Raw genomic sequence first — 21,057 nt, 5'->3', positions numbered from 1 at the left:
GGTATACTTAAATACTTTTTTCAGCTCATTATATATCATTTCCCAGAAAGCCTTCACTCTAGGACAGGACCACCAGAGGTGAAAGAATGTTCCTTCAGCTTCTTTACACTTCCAACATTTATTATCAGGCAAATGGTATATCTTTGCAAGCTTGACTGGGGTTATGTACCACCTGTATATCATTTTCATAATATTTTCTTTCAAGGCATTACATGCCGTAAATCTCAAGCCTGTGGTCCATAACTTTTCCCAGTCAGCAAACATAATGTTATACCCTATGTCCTGTGCCCATTTTATCATAGCTGTTTTAACCGTTTCATCCTGTGTATTCCATTTTAGCAGCAAGTTATACATTCTTGAGAGTATCTTAGAGCTGGGTTCTAACAGTTCCGTTTCTAGCTTTGATTTTTCTACCTGGAATCCTACCTTTTTATCCAACTTAAAAACTTCTTTAATCTGAGCATAATGTAACCAATCTTGCACTTTATCTTTTATTTTCTCCATACTCTGCAACCTCCAATTATCTCCGTCTTTTTCTATTATTTCCCAATATTTCGGCCATTTGGCCTCCATACTGAGCCTTTTCGGGGCCTTAGCCTCCATTGGTGATAGCCACCTTGGGGTCTTGTTTTCCAGTAAGTCTTTATATTTTATCCAGACATTGAACACTTTTCTGACAACATGGTTCTTAAAGGCCTTATGTATTTTAACCGTGTCATACCACAAGTATGCATGCCATCCAAAAGTATTGTTAAATCCTTCCAGATCTAAAACATCCGTGTTTTCAAGAAGCAGCCAATCCTTCAACCAGCAGAAAGCTGCTGATTCATAGTACAACTTTAAGTCTGGCAGGGCAAAGCCCCCTCTTTCTTTCGCATCAGTTAATATCTTAAACTTAATTCTGGGCTTTTTGCCCTGCCAGACAAATTTGGAAATATCTCTCTGCCACTTCTCAAAACACCCCATTTTGTCCACAATCTGTAAAGTTTGAAACAAAAACAACATTTTTGGCAATACATTCATCTTAATAGCAGCAATACGTCCTGACAAGGAAAGTTTCAATCTTGACCAGATTTCTAGATCCCTTTTAATTTCAGACCAACATTTTTCATAGTTATCTTTAAATAAATTCATGTTCTTCGCTGTTATGTTCACCCGTAGGTATTTTACTTTTTTGACCACATTTAATTCTGTCTCTTTCTGAAACCTTTCTGATTCTAAAGAAGTCAAGTTTTTTTCCAAAACCTTGGTTTTTTGCTTATTAAGTTTAAATCCCGCCACCCGACCAAACTCATAGATCAGTTGCAATACCCTTTTGGTACTGGGCTCTGGCTCCTGTAAGGTCAATACTAGGTCATCTGCAAATGCTTTACGTTTATACTGTTTTGCTCCGACCTGAATACCCTCCACCAACCGGTCTCCTCTAATCATATTTAAGAGCACCTCCAGGACCAACTCTGGGTCATATCTATGCGGTAGCTTATCTTAAAGTTTTAAGTGTCTATATGCTTATCACATTTATAAATTTTAAATTTATTGTTGTACATTGTTTTAACTGTTTGTTTTCTTTCTGGGATTGTACTCCCAAGTGTGTTTTATAAGCTGGTCTCCGCCCGTAATAAATTATGTATCTATCTGTCTATCTATAGAGATATTTATCCAGTACGTTGTATTGTACATTATTGGAAATCAGCATTCGTCCTCACTCCTGCGCTACTTTAGTCAAGTACAATTGTTACCTTGCAGGTGCTCGATAAAAGTGCACTCCTCAGTGTGTTTAGACTAAATTCAAGGGCACTTCCAAATAAATGTGCTTAGGGTTACAGCTTTAAATGTATCCTGCATTCAGTGAAATGGCCTTTTTCTGAGTTCCATTTTGTTAGCACTATCAACAGTACAACTCTTAAGACTCAAAGGCTTTTAGCCTCAGCAATATGAGGCCAGATCTTTGTGATAGGCAGATTCTCTTCTTCTGGAGCTGAAGGTTGCTTGTTGAGGTGAGGAAATAATTAGTGGAGACCTCTGATTTCAGGTATATTTTATTTGCTTAACCAGGTTCTACATCTGGTGCATTTGAACACGTTAGCTGGGTGCGATTGTGCTACTTTCTGACACTGAGCGCTATAAATGTGAATAACTGTAGACTTTGGCTTCTCTTACAGGCCTTAGCTTTAGGGACAAAAATAATTGATGAAGATGGTTTATTTGACCTGATTCGGAGTATGCCAGGCAAGAAGTCAAAGTATGAAGTGGCAGCTGAAGCCGAGGTTTGTACAAATTAGTTTAATTGACAACACTCTCTTAATTCTCTTTTTAATTGCAGAACTAGTTGTTCTTTTGAATAACTTCAAGGCCAAAGAATGCTTGATGCCAGGAGATTCAATATCACATTTCTTGGCATTGTGTTGTTGCACAGCCTTTAGAAGGACTGTGGACTCGTGGGGTGGGGTGGGGGCTATGAATTAGATTGCAGCATTTTTCCACAGCAAGTGGGTGCTCTATCCTTTCCTCACAAGCCGTATTCACAAGAAAAAGTCTTCTTCCAAGCTGGGGAGAAAAATTACAGAAATCTTTGGGTTTTCTCCTCTTTCCTTACACAGCAGAGACAAAAAACCCCCCAACTAAAAGTGGATGAATAACCTCCTAGTTTGTGTGCTGACACTGAGACTTAATGTTATTGCCATGTATAGTGATTTTTTAAAAAAGGTTATCCATCTGACAGAATAGGTATTCTATTGTAATTAGGCTTGGAGAAAACAATCTTAATTTGATGTGTGTCCCTTGCACATGAGCAGACTGGTAAGTCTGTGCCATCTCAAATCTGTGTGGAGTTTAGGAAAAATCCTGAAACAGCCTCACACTTTGCCACACTTGTTTAAAACGAATTTAAAAGTCCCCGGAAGCCATTGTACATTATGATATGCCACCCCTTCCTGGTAAGTGTATGGAGAAAAGGACGACTGCTGGGGAGGCAGCCAACTTTTTTTTGCAGTGTGTCCCTGGTAGCCTTAAAGGGACATAATAAACTGTAATTTGGTTTTAATCACAATTAGGGTTCAGACCTAACAGAAAAAACCAGAAAAACAGAAAGCAGAAGAAAAAGCTTTCTCCTTCTAATGACTGGACTGGAGCAAGCCCAGGGCTCGCTCAAGTATGATTTAGTATACTTAAACTATAGTTTAGTGTTGTATCTGATCGAAGCCAGTGAGCTCCCGTTGCTGATCTTTTTGAGAATCCCTGAATTCCTAGAAGTACCATTTGAAAGCTTTTGTCTCCGAGCTCAGGCCTGCTAATTCTGGCATGTCTTTCCTTTTCAAGGCAAAGAAGGCCAAATCCAAGTGTGTGAAAACCCCACCGAAAACTGAAGCGGAAAGAAGAAAAATTAGCCCTCCAACTAGAGAGAGTGAACCCAAAAAGAAAAAAGTCACTCCTGAAAAGGACAATACCGTCAGATCTCCCAAGAAACAAACAATGGAAGCAAGGAGAGGTCTGGATTTTGATCAGAAAGCACCAGAGAAAAAGGACCCAAAGGATGTTGGGAGCCCAATTCAAAAAGGCAGAAAAGGTGGAGCTGAGGTGTTATTATGGGTGGACAAATACAAGCCCACATCCCTTAAAACAATCATTGGGCAACAAGGTGACCAAAGCTGTGCCAATAAACTCTTACGTTGGCTTCGAAACTGGCACAGGAATATTTCGCAGGACAAACACGGTAATTGTGCAATAAATGATTCTTCTGGAACTTGACACCTTTTTCCAGGGTCTTGATGAATGTATATTACATTTACACAGTACATCTTAATGCCAAACCGTAGCCTGGTTGACAGATAGCGTTGAAACCTGGTTTTATTTTAATCTGTTAATGTTCTGGATCTGGTCATTGCAATGTTGGTGTACAACTGAGTCAGAATTTTGCTTTTGTCGTGTGTTCCCTTCCCCTCCCAAGGAGTCCATAGCTGCTATCCCACACAGCTCTCTTACTGCCCCAGCCAATGTTTATAGATACAATACTGCATTCAGTGAACCAGTATTAATGGTTTCAGTCCAGCAAAGCTATTTATAAACAGAGTTTTCTAATTAGCTTCCCAGCTTAACACATCAAATGTATTTAATTTGGTTTAAGGAACACAAACCATGTTTCAGCGTTGCCCTTGAAGCAAGTCTGGCTGAGGACATTCTTTACAGTTGAAGCAACTTAAATCTAACATGAAGTTTAAGTCTTATTAGGTATTTATAGGTTTACAGGCTCAGTTTTGCTTTTGAAAAAAACCCTTTAATACCTTGCCATTTCAAACTGATAGAAAACCCACAGACATTTCAGAGTAAATTTGCTTGAATTCTGCAGTGTTTTTTTTAAAAAAACAAAAAGTTCATTTTTTTCTGGCGTTAAGAACTGATCTACATATTCAGAATAATTGTGTGCCCCTGTTGGGACTGTACAACCTTAGATTGAAAATGGAGGCTTTCATGTGGATAGTTTATTCATTTTAAATACTTGCATCCTGTTTTACTACTGCAGGTTCTGAAGGTGGCATTTAGATACTATCTCACTTTTCGTAAAACGAAAAGACTTACTGAAAACACTAGCACATGTAGCCTGGTTTTCTACATCTGGATTTTTAAAAATAATTTTGGGATGGGCAGAGATGTTCAACATGGCACTCCCTTCGTTGGATTTGTAAAGCAGTGGGTTTTTTTGTTTTGAAACTGCTTTGTTTCTGTTTCATTGAACAATCTTGTTAAACTGTTGCTTGTTTTCCTCTTGGCTGTTATATGACATGGTTGGCTAAAGCTTCTTTCTCTTTTCCCTGCAGCAAAACCAAGTAAATTTGGAGTCAAAGATGACGGTGCTAGTTCCAAAGCAGCTTTGCTGTCTGGCCCCCCGGGGGTTGGCAAAACGACCACTGCTTCACTAGTTTGCGAAGTGAGTTGCATTTTCCCCCCAAAATGGGGACTGCATGCAAAAGAAACGAGAGCATTGGGATGAACTTCTTTGGGGGCTGTTTGATGGAGGAAGTGACTGAACAACACCAGAAATGCATTTTCTGGTATTGCAGTGGACCTTGACAGCTGCTTTCCTGCTTAAGTCTATCAGCAAATCAAAGCTGGCCTGCATGTCAGTGCTCACCATATACAGTGGTACCTCTGCTTACATATGCTTCAGGTTACAGACTCCGCTAACCCAGAAATAGTACCTCAGGTTAAAAACTTTGCTTCAGGATGAGAACAGAAATCGTGCTCTGGTGGCGCGGCAGCAGCAAGAGGCCCCATTAGCTAAAGTGGTGCTTCAGGTTAAGAACAGTTTCAGGTTAAGAATGGACCTCCGGAACGAATTAAGTACTTAACCCGAGGTATCCCTGTAACAGCATTCACCTCGGCCATTAGAGAGTTCTGAAAGTTTCCCCACTTACTGGAGGTGACCACAGTCAAACACCGGTTTTCGATACAGTCAACCACTGGTTTTCGATCGTCTTGGCTGCCAATCCGTCTCAGCTGCTGAACGCCAAAAACCCAGAAGTGAATGCTTTCATTTTCACCATTCACCACAGCCCTTTGATTTTCGGTTTTTGAACGTTTCAGAAGTCGAATGGACTATGTTTGAAAACCGAGGTTCTACAGTATGCAGGTTGACTGGCTTTAGCCGTACTTTCTCTCTCTCCCTCTGGCTTCCCTAAGAATTAGAGGGGCTAGGACAATTGTTTGCTTTTGATTTGCCGTATTGGCCCGAATATAAGCCACACCTTTCAAGGGGAAGAAAGAAAAAAAGACAATACCCAGATATAAGCCGCTCCCTTAAAATTCCGCAGGCACTCACACCCGTTCTGTTTTACTGTATGTCTGTTTCAGCAGCGATATCGTAAAAGCCCATTTTTGTAAGGTTGTGAATTTAAGTCACACTTTAACTTTTCACAGTCGGAATTTGGAAAAAAAGTGTGGCTTATATTCAGGCCAATATGGTAATTCATTTCTATATAGGACTCTGAAGTCTGTTTTTAAAAAAACAAGGTTGCAACTGCAACTGCATTTTTTTTTTTAAAAAGTTGAATTATAATGTTCTGTGGTATCCTGTTCTGTGGGTCAGGTCCATCTGTTTAGTTGACTTAATCCACTTTGACTTACTGTTTTAAAAGCAGAGTTGCTTGCTTAGTTTTTTCAGATGGTCATTTTCTCTCTGGGGTCATTTTTATATTGGTGGCTAATCACAAAAACAATGACTAGTTTAGAGAAGATCCAGGGCCACAGCTGACCTCCTGAGGAATACCTTCTGACTCCCCAATTTTTAACTGGAATTAAGTGGTGTGCCTAGAAGATTGGGGGTTGTGGTTATTGATCTTATTGACCATATCCCTAGAATAAGACTGCTTGTTGGCTGCTGGACTAATCTATACAGTATAAGCATTTTGTTTGTCTGTCTGTCTTATTGACACTGCTGTTTTATTTGTGTGTTTGGCTTAGGAACTGGGCTTGAGCTATGTGGAATTAAATGCCAGCGACACTCGCAGTAAGAACAGCCTGAAGGAGGTGGTTGCCGAATCTCTAAATAACACCAGCATCAAAGAATTCTGTTCAGGTATCTTCATTACCCTTTCTGGGCATTCCTTCTTACTGGCTAGAACAATTAATGTGGACTCGCTGTCCCCAATTTCACAGTTAGACCCTAATAATTCCTTCATGCTCAAAAAATGGTATTCTATCTTGGATTGATTTTTTGTAAGCACCAGTGTTTTCAGGTTCACAGCAGACAGTTTACCATGACATGAAACTGGGCCTTTCTGGACAGTCAATTTGTTGTTTATTCTTCTATCCCAGAATGTAATAAAGCACAATCCCTGTCTTAGCAATACCACAGATCATGGCTTGCTTTGCATCCAACTAACCATGATTTGTAACCAAGGTTCATTCTTGGTTTACTAACTGAGTTTCTTTGGGATGAAACAAACCATAATCCCTGGTTCAAATATGATGTTAAGACAGAGGTGGTGGTTTATTTCTTCCCTGCACGAATTGGAAGGAGTGAAGTGGGTGTGGTTTGCTTGTGCGCAGTAAGTTGTACTTTGTGGCTTACTATGAATGCGGCCGTACTGTGTGGGGAGAAGATCACTTTGCCTTTTTTTACTCTTCCTCCATCGTCCTCAGGCACATCATCTTCAGTCAGCACAAAGCATGTCCTAATTATGGATGAGGTGGATGGAATGGCTGGCAACGAAGACAGGGGAGGCATCCAGGTAGAATAACTTCCATGAAAAGTGTAAAAGTGATTATTGTGAGGTTTTTTTGGGGGGGGATGAGGGGTGGAAGTTCAGACAGCAAAAGGAACAGATCTTTATTAGCTTAAAGGACAACTGGTTGGAAATGAGTATCATGTCTTTTTGGTCTCAAAAATATTTTATCATTCCATTTTGTGCCGACCGCTTCTTTCACAAAAATGTAAGGAAAAAGCTCAGCCTTGCTTTGGTTTATCAAGTTGGTCTACTAGAAAGCTATTGCTTTCCTTGAAACTAATTCACGAACAGCAGCTTGAGCTGTTAAGCAGCTGGGTCATTCCTAAATGTCTGAAAGCTAGATGAGATGCATGGCAAACTTGCATCAAGTTGCACTAATTTACACAGCACTGTGGTTGGTATCAGCAGAGCCACACAAACGGCTTCATAGTGGGGTTGCATTCTCTAATTTCAGGAACTGATTGACCTGATTAAACATACAAAGGTTCCTATAATTTGTATGTGTAATGATCGGAATCACCCAAAGATGCGTTCCCTTGTCCACTACTGCTTTGATCTTCGCTTTCACAGACCACGCATGGAGCAGATTAAGGTAGGCGATTGACAAATAATATGCTGGGACTCTCTTAAAGTAGGACAGAAAGAATTGCCTTTCTGGGTCAGTCCAAAGCCTTTCTGCAAGAGATCCAACAGATGTTTCCAGGAAGCTTAAAAGCAGGGTGTAACAGTGTTGGCTATCCCCTTGCTTTATTTTCCCCAACTTTTTTTTGGGGGGGGGGGTCATTGCCTTAGATGGTACCATCAGAGAGAAGTGATTCCAATTACCGGTAGTTGTCATGGATAATAACCACTTATAAATCTATTCTTCATGAATTTCTCTACTTTCCTTCTCGCAGGGTGCCATGATGTCCATTGCCTTTAAAGAGGGGTTAAAGATTCCACCACCAGCAATGAATGAAGTCATCTTGGCAGCCAATCAGGATATCAGACAAGTGAGTTATTGATCAGTGCCAGCCTTTAATCCGTAGTCATTTATTTAGTCTGCTCTCTATCCATGGCGGATGGAGTTTCAGACCCCAAAATGAAGCAAGCTCTAACCTTTCTGTTTTGCTCTCAGGTTTTACATAATCTCAGCATGTGGTGTGCAGGGAGCAAATCTCTGACCTATGATGGTGTCAAAGAGGATGCTAACAAAGCAAAAAAGGACATCAAAATGGTAGGATGAAGTTTGGCTTGGGGAATGCCATGTCTGTGCCAGCTTGCTTTGCAACAGGACCTGCATAATTAGATTTTTGCCAGAAACCAGAAGTTGTACGTCTAATTTTGGCCTTAAAAAAGAAAAGTACAGTAATAGTATTGGGAACAGGCACTGAAGCTCATGATACCCCAGATATTGTTAGCTTTGAACATGTAAACACTGAGCCAAATCAGACTAAGGCTGCAGTCCTGACCCCACATACCTGGAAGTCGGGCCCAGTGAATTCAGTAGGACTTAATTCTGGGTAAACGTGGCAACGATTGTGCTGCAGTGTGTCTTACTTATTGGAGTCCTTGAGGTTCAATGTAAAATATGAACCAACCTGGATCCTTTGATAATCATCTGAGGCCCTTCTTTGTGTGCCCCGTCCATGAGAGGTCCAGAGGGTGGCAATAGGAGAATGGGCCTTTTCTGTGGTGGCTCCCCATTTGTGGAATGCTTTCCCCAGGGAGGCTCACCTCTTGCCTTCATTACATATCTTTAGGCACCGGGCAGAAACCTTTCTCTATAGTCCTTTGGGTGATTAAACATTCTATGACCTTTTAAATGCGTCGGGGGGGGGGGCGGCGGCGTTATTGGTTTGTTTTTGTTTTATAATGTCTTTTGTGTTCTCATTTTATATTTTTATGTTGTGAACCACCCTGTGATCTTTGTGAATTTAATAAATAGTAAGAAAAGCTCTTGTAGTGGATGCTTGCTCAGATTCTTCCAGGGCTAATCTCTGCAATTGGTGCAGAAGCTTTGCTTGACGGTCAAATTCAGAGCCTGTTTAATTTTTGCAGGGCCCTTTCGATGTTGTCAGGAAGGTTTTTGCTACCGGAGAAGAGACCTCTCACATGTCCCTTATAGACAAATCGGACCTCTTCTTCCACGATTACTCTCTCGCCCCACTCTTTGTCCAGGAGAACTACATCCACGTGACCCCAGCTGCTGCAGGGTGAGTTAAATGAATCTGAACGATTTGGATTGTGTAGCTGCATCAGGACTAACGAAAGTACAATTGTTTGTGAGTAATGTGAGCCATCATTTCCCCCCAGGGGTAACATGAAGAAACACCTGATGTTGCTTAGCAAAGCAGCTGACAGTATTTGCGATGGCGACTTAGTTGACCGGCAGATTCGCAGCCGACAAAATTGGAGCCTTCTACCTACGCAGGTTACCCAATTCTTTAGTTTCCAGAGCATATTGTGTGGCTGCCTGAGGGGTATCTGCTGCTGATTTGTTGCAGGCTGTGGCAGGAGAAAAAAGCCCAGGATTTGTGCAAAGTAGAGTGGGGCTGAACTTTTCAGCCATACTTTTCCCCATCAGTTTGTTTTGCGGGAGGGAGGGAGGGGTGAAAACATGCCAGCTAAAAAACCAGGGAGAGTGGGGAGAATTTCAGAGAAACTTTGGAGGGGTAGAATTTTGCCCATGAGAAACTCTTACAAAGTGACTGAAGGAGGGTGGGTGCTCTCAACTTTGAAAGGTCCTCATGAACAGCTTTGAAAACGGGTTGTATTGCCTGTCAGCAGTGTAATTTCCTGATTTCAAAGGCCTTTTCTCTTCCTGCTGGGGTGGGAAGGGATTTGTCTCGGCAGCAAGCACCTTCAAAAGTGAATCTCAGAGTTGGAAGAGACCACAAGGACCCATCTAGTCCAACCCCCTGTAATCTTTTGCCCAAAGTGTTGCTAGAACCCATGACTCTGAGAGTCTCATGCTCTACCAACTGAGTTATTGTGCTGGTAATCATTGCACAATTTCCATCTCAAAGCACAGGAGCCACGTACAGGGATCAAAGTTAACAGCCACAGCCTGTGGCTACTTCCCAGTAAGCACCAACCTCTCCCCTGGAAGCTTCTCTGAACCTTCACATGTGACCTGGTCTGTCTGGTCCTTGAGACTCTCCAAGCTTTGTACCCTCAAGTTACCATATTTTTCGCTCTATAAGACACACCAAACCATAGGACGCACCTAGTTTTTGGAGGAGGAAAACAAAAAAAAAATATTCTGAACAGCAAGAGGGATCTGGCTTCTGGGATACCCTCTTGCTGTCCTGGCTTATGGGATAGCTGCGCGCAGCCTCTCCTGGGCAGCAGGAGGAAGGCTCCCCCAAGAGCCGTGCTCCCTTTAAAGAGCGTGCAGAGCATGTGTGCAGCTCTTGGGGGCTTTTCCCCGAGGAGGGAGGAGGGCAGCCCTTCTCCCTCCTCGGGGAAAAGCCCCCAAGAGCCGCACACACGCTCCACGCGGCTCTTTAATGGGAGCGCTGAGCAGAGCCTCCCGCCTGCATTCACTCCATAAGATGCACACACATTTCCCCTTACATTTTAGGAGGGGGAAAGTGCGTCTTATAGAGCGGAAAATACGTTATTTTGCCTTGCTGGAATGTGCCTTTAGCCTGTGATGCCTCTTGCTTTCCTGGACGGAGAGATGTGTTTGCAGAAACCTCGCCTTTTACATGGCTGAAATGTAGCCCACTACTTTGCCTCTTGCTGGGCCCAACACATGACCCCTGGAATTAATGGGGGCCCTGGGCTGGAAAAGCATCCCTACGCCTGTGCTGGTGATGGGGCTTCCATCTTCACCTCTGTTCTGCTACTATTGCCTTGGGTACCATTCTCTATTTTCTGTGTAGCGTATTAGAAAATAATGGTGTCCATTATAGTCTCCAGGGAAAACTGATGGATGTTTCCTTCATTGTTCAGGCCATTTATTCAAGTGTCCTCCCCGGAGAGCTGATGAGAGGCTACATGAAACAATTCCCAAATTTCCCAAGCTGGCTGGGCAAATTTTCATCAACAGGAAAGCACGATCGTATCATGCAAGAGCTGTCGATGCATATGAGCCTCAGGTAATCCTGGTGACCCATGTTGCAAATTCCCCTATTATGAGCAGTGTTAGAAACTCAGATATAAAAGCCAAACGGCACCTGAAACTAGGTTATGGTCATAACAATGTTTTGGTACCACCATCACCCCGAAATTTATTGTTACTATTCATCTCATATCTATACCACTTTATATTTTAAAAACATCTCAAAGCAATTTGCAGCACATTAAAACATCAAATAAAACAAATGCAGGCTTCAGGGAAAATATTTCAGATCCTTCTCCAAGTGACATTTTGCCTTCCCCGTATTTATTTACCTACTTAATTTATATAGCTGCTCCATAGCAGAAGGACTCTAGGAGGCCAGGGTGGTGTAGTGGTTAGTGTGTCAGACTCGGACTTTGGAAATCAGGGTTCAAATCCCCATTCAGTCATGAAGCTCACTGGGTGACCTTGGGCCAGTCACAGCCTTTTAATCTACCTCACAGGGTTGTTGTTAATTGTGTAAACATGGCCACAGTGATCAAGTTGCCAAAGGTTTAGAATGTGAGATTCTTTTCTACTGCTGGTTACTGAAACCCGCAAAGCATTTTGTATAATCTTCTGTAATTAGAATTCTGCAGAACACAATTTATCAACAGGAATGGGTCAACATGCTGAGTTCTTACACATTTTTTTCAGTACCGGCATTCTCTCGACTTTGCATTAAACTGGTATTCCCATTCTGCAAGATAGATCTTAAACATGTTACATTGTTGGGTAGATGACTGCTGCATTCGTAGTATTTTGGGTGTCCTTTGGGCAGAACAATTCTGGTTTAGAGAGTATTCTTTGGGTGGAAGGTCCTGCTGCATGACTCCTCACCTTTATCGGTAGTCCCTCGAGCTGCATTGCCTGCTTGGCACATAGGTACTTTCCAACATGCTAAGCACACCCTCCTGCCTCTGTTTTGCCCTTCAGATGAACTTATTTATGCTTTATACCAGTCTGGAAGTATGGCTATACTTCAACCCACTCAGTGATGTTCACTAGAATATTGCAACGATGGGACCTGAGATTGCCTCTATGCAGAGCATGAGCCCTCCCTGCCTTCAGAAAGGCTTTAGGGGGAAACCCACATAATGCTTCTTCTCCCTCCCTATAGGACACATGCAAGCAAGAGAGCAGTAAATCTGGACTATTTGTCATACTTACGAGATGCAATTGTGAATCCTTTGATTCGCCTGGGAACAGATGGAGTGCAGGATGCTGTAGCATTTATGGATACTTACTGCTTGATGAAGGAAGATGTCGAAAGCATAATGGAAGTAACCAGTTGGGGAGGCAAACCTAGTGAATTTTCTAAAGTTGATTCCAAGGTAAGTTGCTCTTACATGGATTATTGTCTGCCAAAAACATTTTACGGGCTTCCTTAAATAGGATTCTCATACGTTCCCCCCCCCCCCCAAACCTATTTCAAAACGGAACATTGGGTGTTTGCTGTGAATGTTGCGTCTGGTGCATGTGGGAAGCATCCTTGGGAGGATGGCCTAAACCACCAAGCTTCTTGAACTCGCTGATCATAAGGTTGGCGGTTCAGATCCACATGGTGGGGTGAGCACATGGTGGGGTGAGCTCCCGTTGCTCTGTCCAAGTACCTGCCAACCTAGCAGTTTGAAAGCACACCAGTGCAAGTAGAGAAATAGGTACTGCTGCAGCAGGAAGGTAAACTGCGTTTCCGTGTGCTCTGGCACTCGTCGCGGTGTTCTGTGGTGCCAGAAGTGGTTTAGTCATGCTGGCCACATGACCCGGAAAGCTGTCTGGGCCACATGACCCGGAAAGCTGTCTGTGGACAAACGCCGGCTCCTTTGGCCTGAAGCGAAATAAGCACTGCACCCCATAGTCTAATTTGACTGGACTTAACCGTCCAGGGATCCTTTACCTTAGGAGGCATCCAAAAACGAGTGAGTTAACTTTCCTCGCACTGTCTATGCATGAGTCATTGGGGGATTTAACCCAAAGCTCTGCCATTGTCTGTGCCTCCTGCATGCCAACTGGGAACACAGGTTACTTACTGCGAATATTCCTTCTAGCAGATGTGAAGGGAGAATCAAAGGCAGAGGGGGTTACGTCTCCCAGCCTAAACCATATAGGGGGTTTACCCACTTGCTTCCAGGTGCCTTCCACACTAAACAGGGCATGTATAGCTTCATCTTTCTCCTAACATACAAAGGCACTCAGCTAGCTGAAGTCAGTGCCTTTGCATGGTATTATTCACTAGGCTGATTATATAAGCGGTGGTTTTTTTTTTTTAGAATGTTTAGATCTTGTTGTTCAAATAAGCTCAGAGCAGAACAGATATGGTTGTAGGTGGGCCAATTAATCAACTGCTTCAGAAGTCAACTAGATTTGCCATATGGGATTCTTTGGGTTGGCTGATACATGAGACAGGCCCTTGCAGGTAAAGAAGAGCGAGCAAGCAGAAAGGCCTAAGGAAGATAGTAACAGGCAAGGTTCAGTTTCTGTGGGTTAGAGCTCACATGTTCAGATACTTGGGCCAGTTTGTCAGTATTTGGGAACCTCCCAAAAGTGAGAGTTTATTCTTAAGAGGAAGATTTTATTCCCTTTCAAGGATGTGAAAATACTGGCCCATGGGTCTGATGTGGCCCACAGCATGTTTGCATCCCAGCCCACAATCTCTCCCTTGCACACAACAGTTAGGCTTAATTGTGATGGAAGGGTTAGCCCTGCCCTGCCCTGGCCATATAAATGGGACCTTTTTCAAGTCTAACTGGTGTGCAGCCATTTATGGCTGAGAAAGAAGGGAGAGAGGTTTGACAGAATGGAAATGGGTAGCTCCACTCCACTCCAACAACTTTAGTTTTGGATCTATCCACCAACTCTACTCCCATTCACCCCAAGTCAGATAAACACCTCTTGAATTATTTTTATCCTGAGAAAATGTTTTTGACATTGCACTGCTCTCCTTGGCTGGGACCCTTTCCCTCCTCCTCTCATTGAAAATGGAAATCTCCCTTTCTCTTCAAAATGTTCTACCCTTGTTTTGTTTTACTGGGGGATGATGTGTCCTAGCTAACAACACGTTGGTTTTCAAAAATCCTTCCATCTTCTCATGCAACCGCTGTGTGTTGGAGAGGATTCCAAGGCATGGTGTTCAGGGTTGTTGGACTCCATTACTTCATGTGAATCGAGTGAATTCTGGCAAGCACCTGCCTTCTGCATTTGCACATTACTTGAAAAGATCAGCAGTAATGGAAAAGCTGTCTTTTCAGAAAACCTTGTCTACTATTATTGCCCTTAAGGTACTCCTGAATTCCCCAGAATGCTGCTTCAAAACTGCTGCTCATAGCTGGTAAGTGGCCACAGGGAAACTTCAGTGCCTCACTCCAGATCTTTCCTTTACTGTGTGCAGGTTAAATCTGCCTTCACACGAGCCTATAACAAAGAGGCCCACCTTACACCATATTCTCTGCAAGTGGTGCATAAGGCGAATCGACGAGCAGGATCGTCGGTGGATGAAGAACTGGAAGCTGAAGAAATCCCATCTGAGAACGAGCAAGACACTATTGAAAATGATGCAATGATTAAGGTAACATTTTTTGGCTGATAGGGCAGTTAAACGCCAGGGAAAATCAAACCATCTTTAAAGGTTTAATAAAACCAGGGACTGATTTGCGCAAGGTTTCTGTCATCTGCCAGTGGGTGTTCTTATTAAGTCTTGTTTACACCAGTAAAGTGATTGGTCTGAAGTTTGGGCCAAAAGTGTTCAGACACCTTGAGTCTTAAATCCTTAGTTAAAAAACCAAACACTCTGGCTTGCACCAGACTTGTTCATAGCAGGAAAATAAATTAGAGCCTGATACTGTCCTATGTTTTCATAATGTTAGAAGCTGAGGGTAGCCTTTGAATGTTTGCTTTCCACAAGAGCTTTTGGAATTATTCCTCTGGAGGTGTACGTGTGGAAAATGTTATGTGAAAATTAATAATCCATACAGACTTTTCAGGGAAGATTTGCAAGTGGGAAATAGTAGTTATTTTGGACCTTTGCATTTCTCGACAGACACATGGAATGCAGTTCCACTGCATACTGTGTGTATTTCCATGGGAACATGTTCCATTTTCCATGGAAGCAGATGTTGTGGGGAACCAACCCTGAGTAAATGTAGTAGTGGCCTTATTTGCATGGTGATAGTTTACAGTACATCTAAACCTACGAGGATTGTGGTTTGTCTCACTGAAAGCAAACTAGTATTATAACATCTCTGAAAACTGGCAAGTTGATGTCTTCATATGCCACCTTTCCTTATTGAAGAAATGTTGCCGTGAGACATTATTTTGTCATGCTAGCAGTGTTGCAGTTGTGAAACCTTGCAATTTAATAGAAACTGTCCTCAATACTACTGATTTTCTGCCATAAAGCATAAAATGTGACGTTGATTTTCTTCATCTGTATAATTTTCCTTATAATCATTTGGTTTTAATTCCCATCCTTTCTAAATGTTCACTGAACTTAGAAATGTGAGCAGGGCAGTATTACAGGAAAGATGCTTTTATTTATTTATTCTGGTCAACTTATCCCTTCGTACTTTCTCTTTCCTTACAGCTTCCCTTGGGAAGGAGGGGTGGTATTTTTAAAAAAGAAATGTTGTGTGCTTTTTTGGCCTGGGTATTGATGCATGGGCTAGACCATGATGGGCTGCTTCATTTGGTGGTGTATCACAGGTGAGACAGTTGCTGCTCCTGAGTCCCTCTGCCACACCAGAGGGACACAGGAGTGGCTGCTGTTTCACCTGCAGGAAGCTTCTTTCAGCTGCTCTGCAGTGGAGCAGTTTAATGAAGCCCCAACAGGGGGGGGGGGGCGTTGGCCAACTGAGAAGCTGATCAAGCCCCCCCCCCCCCGGGCAGCTGTGTGTCCCTCGGTGGGTGGAAACCCTGCAACCGAAGCCTTACAGGCTCCACCTGCTTGGCTACTGCCACCTGGCTGGATAGACTGAGTCTAAGATGCAGCACACCCTGGATGAAGGCAGCCAGGGGCACCCAGTCGTCCACACAAGCAAGTGGCTGGTCTTACAACTCCCAAGTGACCAAGTGCTCATGAGGAGGCAACACACAGAGCAGTTTAAGGAAGCCCCTGGGACCCTACCCTCCAGCTTGTATGGGGCTTGCTCAGCCAATATAGCTGGCTGCTTCTACCTCCCCTAAGGTGGAGAGGAGGAAGCAGCCGGATACATTTCAGACATTATGGTATAGCAGCATTTAGCTGCTGCTATATCACAATGCTGAAAACCATATTGCTTTTAGAAAGTCTCTAGTGCTTTTAGAGACCTTAAAAGCAATTTGCAAGTATTCCTTGGGACAGAAATATTTCCATCTGACTTAAAAACTGATTTTTCTTTTCTGCAGAAGACAACCAAGACTGCTAAACAACCAAAAAGGAATGGAGATGTTAAAAAGGGGAAAGCCAAGAAGAAGTCTAAATAAATGGTTCAGTGCTGACAAATGCTCCGAACCAGCTATGCAACTGTTACTTTATGCTGGGGGTGTTGATAAAACAAGCTTAGTCATTTTATCATCACTACACAAATAGGACTAAATGCAATTTTCTGTCTATTGACTTGTATGCACAGTGGCTTAGTTAACAACATCTAGAAAAAAACAACACTGGCCTGTTTGTTGCATTTACAATATTTCATCTGTGCAAAGCTGATACTTTTTAAAAATAGCTATTATTATGTTGTCAATTCCTGTATATATATATAGTATATAGATTGGTCTCTTTTGTACATTATGAGAACACAGCAATGTTTAAAAATTGCAATAAAACTAATTTCATATTTTTAACCAATTTTTCTTTTTTACTTCTTGTATCTTACACCGACTGGGGTTTGGGCCCTGGCCTAAATAATCAAATTTGTTCTCTATTTCGACCCTGCCCTTGCCATCTTCAAGAAATCTTGCCAGCTACATAGATTTAAGACTAATTTTTAGCATTAAAAATTTATTGTAAACCAAAAAGGCCATAGTACAAAATTTCTATAAAAGAAATATTTACAGTTTCACAGATCTGATAAACTATAAAATAATTTCAAGCATAGCCGTACCAACTGGGCTTAAAGTTTTGAAGCATCCTCTAGCGTTGCAGCATTTGGCTGGCCACTATCTCCTGAAAATAAACACAGATGTTCTAACTCTGAACATTTTGTATTGGAGAACACCAGTCTGGTAGCTAAAAACATGAAATGTCGCAAACTACATAGATTCAACATTCTGGGAAAATGAGAACAATTGGAAAACTTTTTAAATTATGTTTCTACATTATTTCAACAAACTCTCCTATAAAATTCTGCTCCGTGCTATGTAAGACCACAAACTACCCTCTATTTTTAGCATTTAAAAGTAGTCAATATTCCATTAAATTTTTGAGATCTCTCTGATTCTGTACTCACATCACCTCTTTGATGGCTCTTGAGGGTTTCTCTGCATTCCTTCCCCGCCAAATCAACATGATGCACACAACACTGCACTACTACGTTCATAGCCTTTCACCCAGTAAGATCTCAAAACATCCTGCCTGGGTGTCCTGTGCCATATGAAACACAGGCTGCTGCCATTTCAGAGGTAACCACAACCTGATGGTTGAAAAGAAGTATAGAGCCCTAGGATTCCTAACTTCGCAGTGCACCCATTTTAAACCTATGCCACATTTGCATTTTTATTTTTATTTTGGTGGCTCTGTGATTATATAGGTCATGAATTAGGAAGTCAGAACAAGAACCACATCCCTTCATCACTGCCAGAGAAACCAGACACCAGTTGGACAGTTTGCTCCCTTAGACATTAACTAAATAAAAATTTAGTCCATAAGATGCTATAAAGTTCCAGAAATGAGACAAGGTTGAAACACTTACCCGACTACAATCATTGCTCCACTTCAGGCTTGAGGTATGGTGTACAGTCAGCAGTTTTCTTAAGGCTCATAATCTCAACTTTTTCTGAACACATGGGACATGTGCTTTCATACTGTAACAAGCTGTTTAAGAAAGACACATTTTCACAACATGCCTAATACAAGGTGACCTGACATTTTGCTTATTTTATACTGGTCAAAATAGTTTGTCTTACACAGGCATAGGCAAACTCTGGCCCTCCAGATGTTTTGAGACTACATTTCCCATCATCCCCGACCACTGGTCCTGTTAGCTAGGGATGATGGGAATTGTAGCCCCAAACATCTGGAGGGCCGAAGTTTGCCTATGCCTGGTCTTACAGGTGAATAATTTTGGCACCTTGGGGCAATGGAAGAAGGGATTCTCTTTGTCCAAGTGCTTTGTTGATGCTGAAGGTACATGAGGCTGCATACCCTTAAAAAGTATTGCTGCCCAAGTCAGGTTTCAGCACTTGGAACGTGCCAAACAGGAATAGATTCCTAATATCACCAACCGCAAAAATGCAGTGAACACATGGACTGCTCCTAGAGTCAGCTCAGTGTCCTAACATGAAGTCCAGAATACTCTGGGAGACCAGCCACTAAAAAAGGCTGTTTGCCTTTATCAGATGATCCCCAGAACTTGTAATACTAGTTGTACAAGTCAAGTTAAATGTTCAGAAATATTCCCAGGGTTGTGTTAAATAAATGTCCATTTCAATTTTCAGAATTAAAAGTGCTTGGCCAGAAAGTGGAGATGTTCTCCCCACAAACCCATCATACATGCAAATTTGCAACTTCTCAAATATGTTTATATGCATTGTTTTCCCCATTCCACTGCAGACGGCTAGGATCATTTAGGATGCCACAAAGTTATGTATGCAGTAAATTTTGACCACATGCTGACTTCACTGAGGGCAAATAAAGCTGGTTTAGAATAAAGGAAATGAATGCTTCTTGGACATGATCCTAGCCAGTCAATACATATTAAAATGTTAATGAAGAACTCACAGACAGACACACAAACACTTTCAACTGTAACCTAACTGTAATGTGCTATGGAGTTTTGTGATGGAGCCCATGGCACTGATTGGCTGAGTTCACAGAGATGCAGGGCAGATAAGGTCTATCTGTTTGGCTGGAATACAATGATCCTAGAGAAGGGCTGGGCAGGCAGAAGGACTTATGCAAAAGGGGGCCTAGGAAAGGAAAGGGGTCCTTGAGAAAGTAATGGTGCTTTATGTTGGCTTAAAGAATTGATATAATGAGAAGTCTGAGCAGAAAAGGAAAAAGTATGGTTGGTGCCTATCTGAAGGGCATATTTTATTTGGCTAAGCAGGGATGGCATAGGTTATGGTGCCACCTAGCTGAAGGGAAATCTAGTGTACACAGTTGTACAAAACAGGTGTGCAAGGCCAAGAGTTTCAGGGGTGCGGAAAGATGAAGTTCAATTTTTAATTCAAAATAAACTTGACAGATGATTGGCTGCAAATCTCATGTATATATTGAATCGATCTAGTCTGGTTTGCTTTGAGGATCATGGTAAACATCTCTGGCATTTTAAGTAATATCCTAAAGGAAGATGAAAGAGATTCCAACTTACTTTCTGAATGCTGAATACAGGGCAGGGAAGTCACAGTGGGGGCACACAGTCCAGTCATCTTTTACCATATGTCGTCCCTAAAACGAAGAGGGTGATTAAACCTGGTGGAAAATGTTCCAAATTGCTCTGCATCAACCTATGGTGGACAGGGGCCACTGGGTGCATATGCTGCAAGTGACTTGTTTCTAAACCAATGACATGTAGCAGGGGGCACCAAAGGGTGCAAAATCTAAAAGTAACATTCAAAAAGCAAGAAAATTCTGAGATTTTGCAGAGTGGAAACAAATAGTGTGAAATAGTGTGAACCAGTTTCAAATAATAGGATGTTTCAGTTTCAGCATTAGAAATTTAAGGTAAGAACAGTTACACCTTCTTGAAGAGTAGTCTATTATATTCAAATGATACTTACTGTGGCAATACAGTATGGGAGGTTGTTTTTACAGCCAGGACAGAGAAGCTCACATTCAGGCAGCAAGAATTCACAGTAGGGACATGGGGTGGTGGGCTCTTCCGCTTCGGCTGTGTCAGGTCGTCTGTTAGTAGAAAGAAATTCCATTAAGACATTTTAACAAAGACGGTCAGGTTTTTTTAATCTATGAGGATAGCAGAAGTGCGTTCCTAGCTTACAGAGGCTTAGCTCTGCTAATGATAAATGAGAATAAATGTAATAAAAGATGCTTAATGCAAATAAGCAGCATGCTGATGTATGTAGCTCAAAAGTTCCAAACTTGTTCCTCCTCTGCTCCCTTGCCATGCTGGAGGAAACAAACCAGAGGCTAGCTTTATGTTGCATATAAACCAGATTCTACAGGAAGCCAAGATTAAACTTGGACTACAAATCCAGCAACATCTGGAGAGCCACAGTGCCTTTATCCTTCCATCCAGATGACAATTCAGCAGATTGGCTTTGCAATACAGTTATTACTGTAAATGACTTTATTAGCTGCCTCTGGAACACTAGTACTTATGAAATATATTTCTGACATCGGTTTCTGCAAAACCCAGGAAATACTTATTAAAACTTCTGCATAGGTGGCATCATACAGAGGTGAGTCTACCCCAAATATCTAAAGAAGTCAAAGGTACTTATTTTCATATATGGTGGTTTGGCAATATCACTTTCTGGAGTGCTTGTCTTCAAATAAATCAGGTTGATACGTAACAAAACAATTGAAATGTCTCCTGGATCCTGCTTTTGCATGTAATATTATTACATGTGTTGCTTGTAGGGTTGGGGCACAGA

The 21,057-nt window shown here is 42.0% G+C and overlaps 2 protein-coding genes across 7 annotated transcripts in view; one reads left to right on the top strand and one right to left on the bottom strand.

The window, feature by feature from the left end:
* RFC1 (replication factor C subunit 1) overlaps positions 1-17,131 on the top strand; it is a 38,565-nt gene extending 21,434 nt beyond the window's left edge. For all 3 annotated transcript variants that reach the window (XM_083754879.1, XM_083754880.1, XM_083754881.1), the window contains 14 exons: positions 2,163-2,267; positions 3,319-3,712; positions 4,815-4,924; positions 6,457-6,571; positions 7,138-7,226; positions 7,678-7,815; positions 8,120-8,215; positions 8,341-8,439; positions 9,264-9,418; positions 9,519-9,636; positions 11,163-11,308; positions 12,431-12,644; positions 14,699-14,875; positions 16,690-17,131. In XM_083754879.1, coding sequence (XP_083611005.1) covers positions 2,163-2,267; positions 3,319-3,712; positions 4,815-4,924; positions 6,457-6,571; positions 7,138-7,226; positions 7,678-7,815; positions 8,120-8,215; positions 8,341-8,439; positions 9,264-9,418; positions 9,519-9,636; positions 11,163-11,308; positions 12,431-12,644; positions 14,699-14,875; positions 16,690-16,767 — 2,034 coding nt within the window. In that variant the 3' untranslated portion in view covers positions 16,768-17,131. The remainder of the gene's footprint in view (positions 1-2,162; positions 2,268-3,318; positions 3,713-4,814; positions 4,925-6,456; positions 6,572-7,137; positions 7,227-7,677; positions 7,816-8,119; positions 8,216-8,340; positions 8,440-9,263; positions 9,419-9,518; positions 9,637-11,162; positions 11,309-12,430; positions 12,645-14,698; positions 14,876-16,689) is intronic.
* A 136-nt stretch (positions 17,132-17,267) lies between these two features.
* The window catches only part of WDR19 (WD repeat domain 19), a 37,483-nt gene continuing 33,693 nt past the window's right edge, over positions 17,268-21,057 (bottom strand). For all 4 annotated transcript variants that reach the window (XM_083754838.1, XM_083754839.1, XM_083754840.1 and 1 more), the window contains 4 exons: positions 20,224-20,347; positions 19,815-19,891; positions 18,195-18,316; positions 17,268-17,449 (listed from right to left, as the gene is read on the bottom strand). In XM_083754838.1, the coding sequence (XP_083610964.1) occupies positions 18,205-18,316; positions 19,815-19,891; positions 20,224-20,347 (313 nt within the window). In that variant the 3' untranslated portion in view covers positions 17,268-17,449; positions 18,195-18,204. The remainder of the gene's footprint in view (positions 17,450-18,194; positions 18,317-19,814; positions 19,892-20,223; positions 20,348-21,057) is intronic.

The sequence above is a fragment of the Podarcis gaigeae genome (assembly GCF_964106915.1).
Source record: "Podarcis gaigeae genome assembly, chromosome: 9".
Taxonomy (NCBI): domain Eukaryota; kingdom Metazoa; phylum Chordata; class Lepidosauria; order Squamata; family Lacertidae; genus Podarcis; species Podarcis gaigeae.
This window is presented reverse-complemented; position numbering and strand designations above follow the sequence as displayed.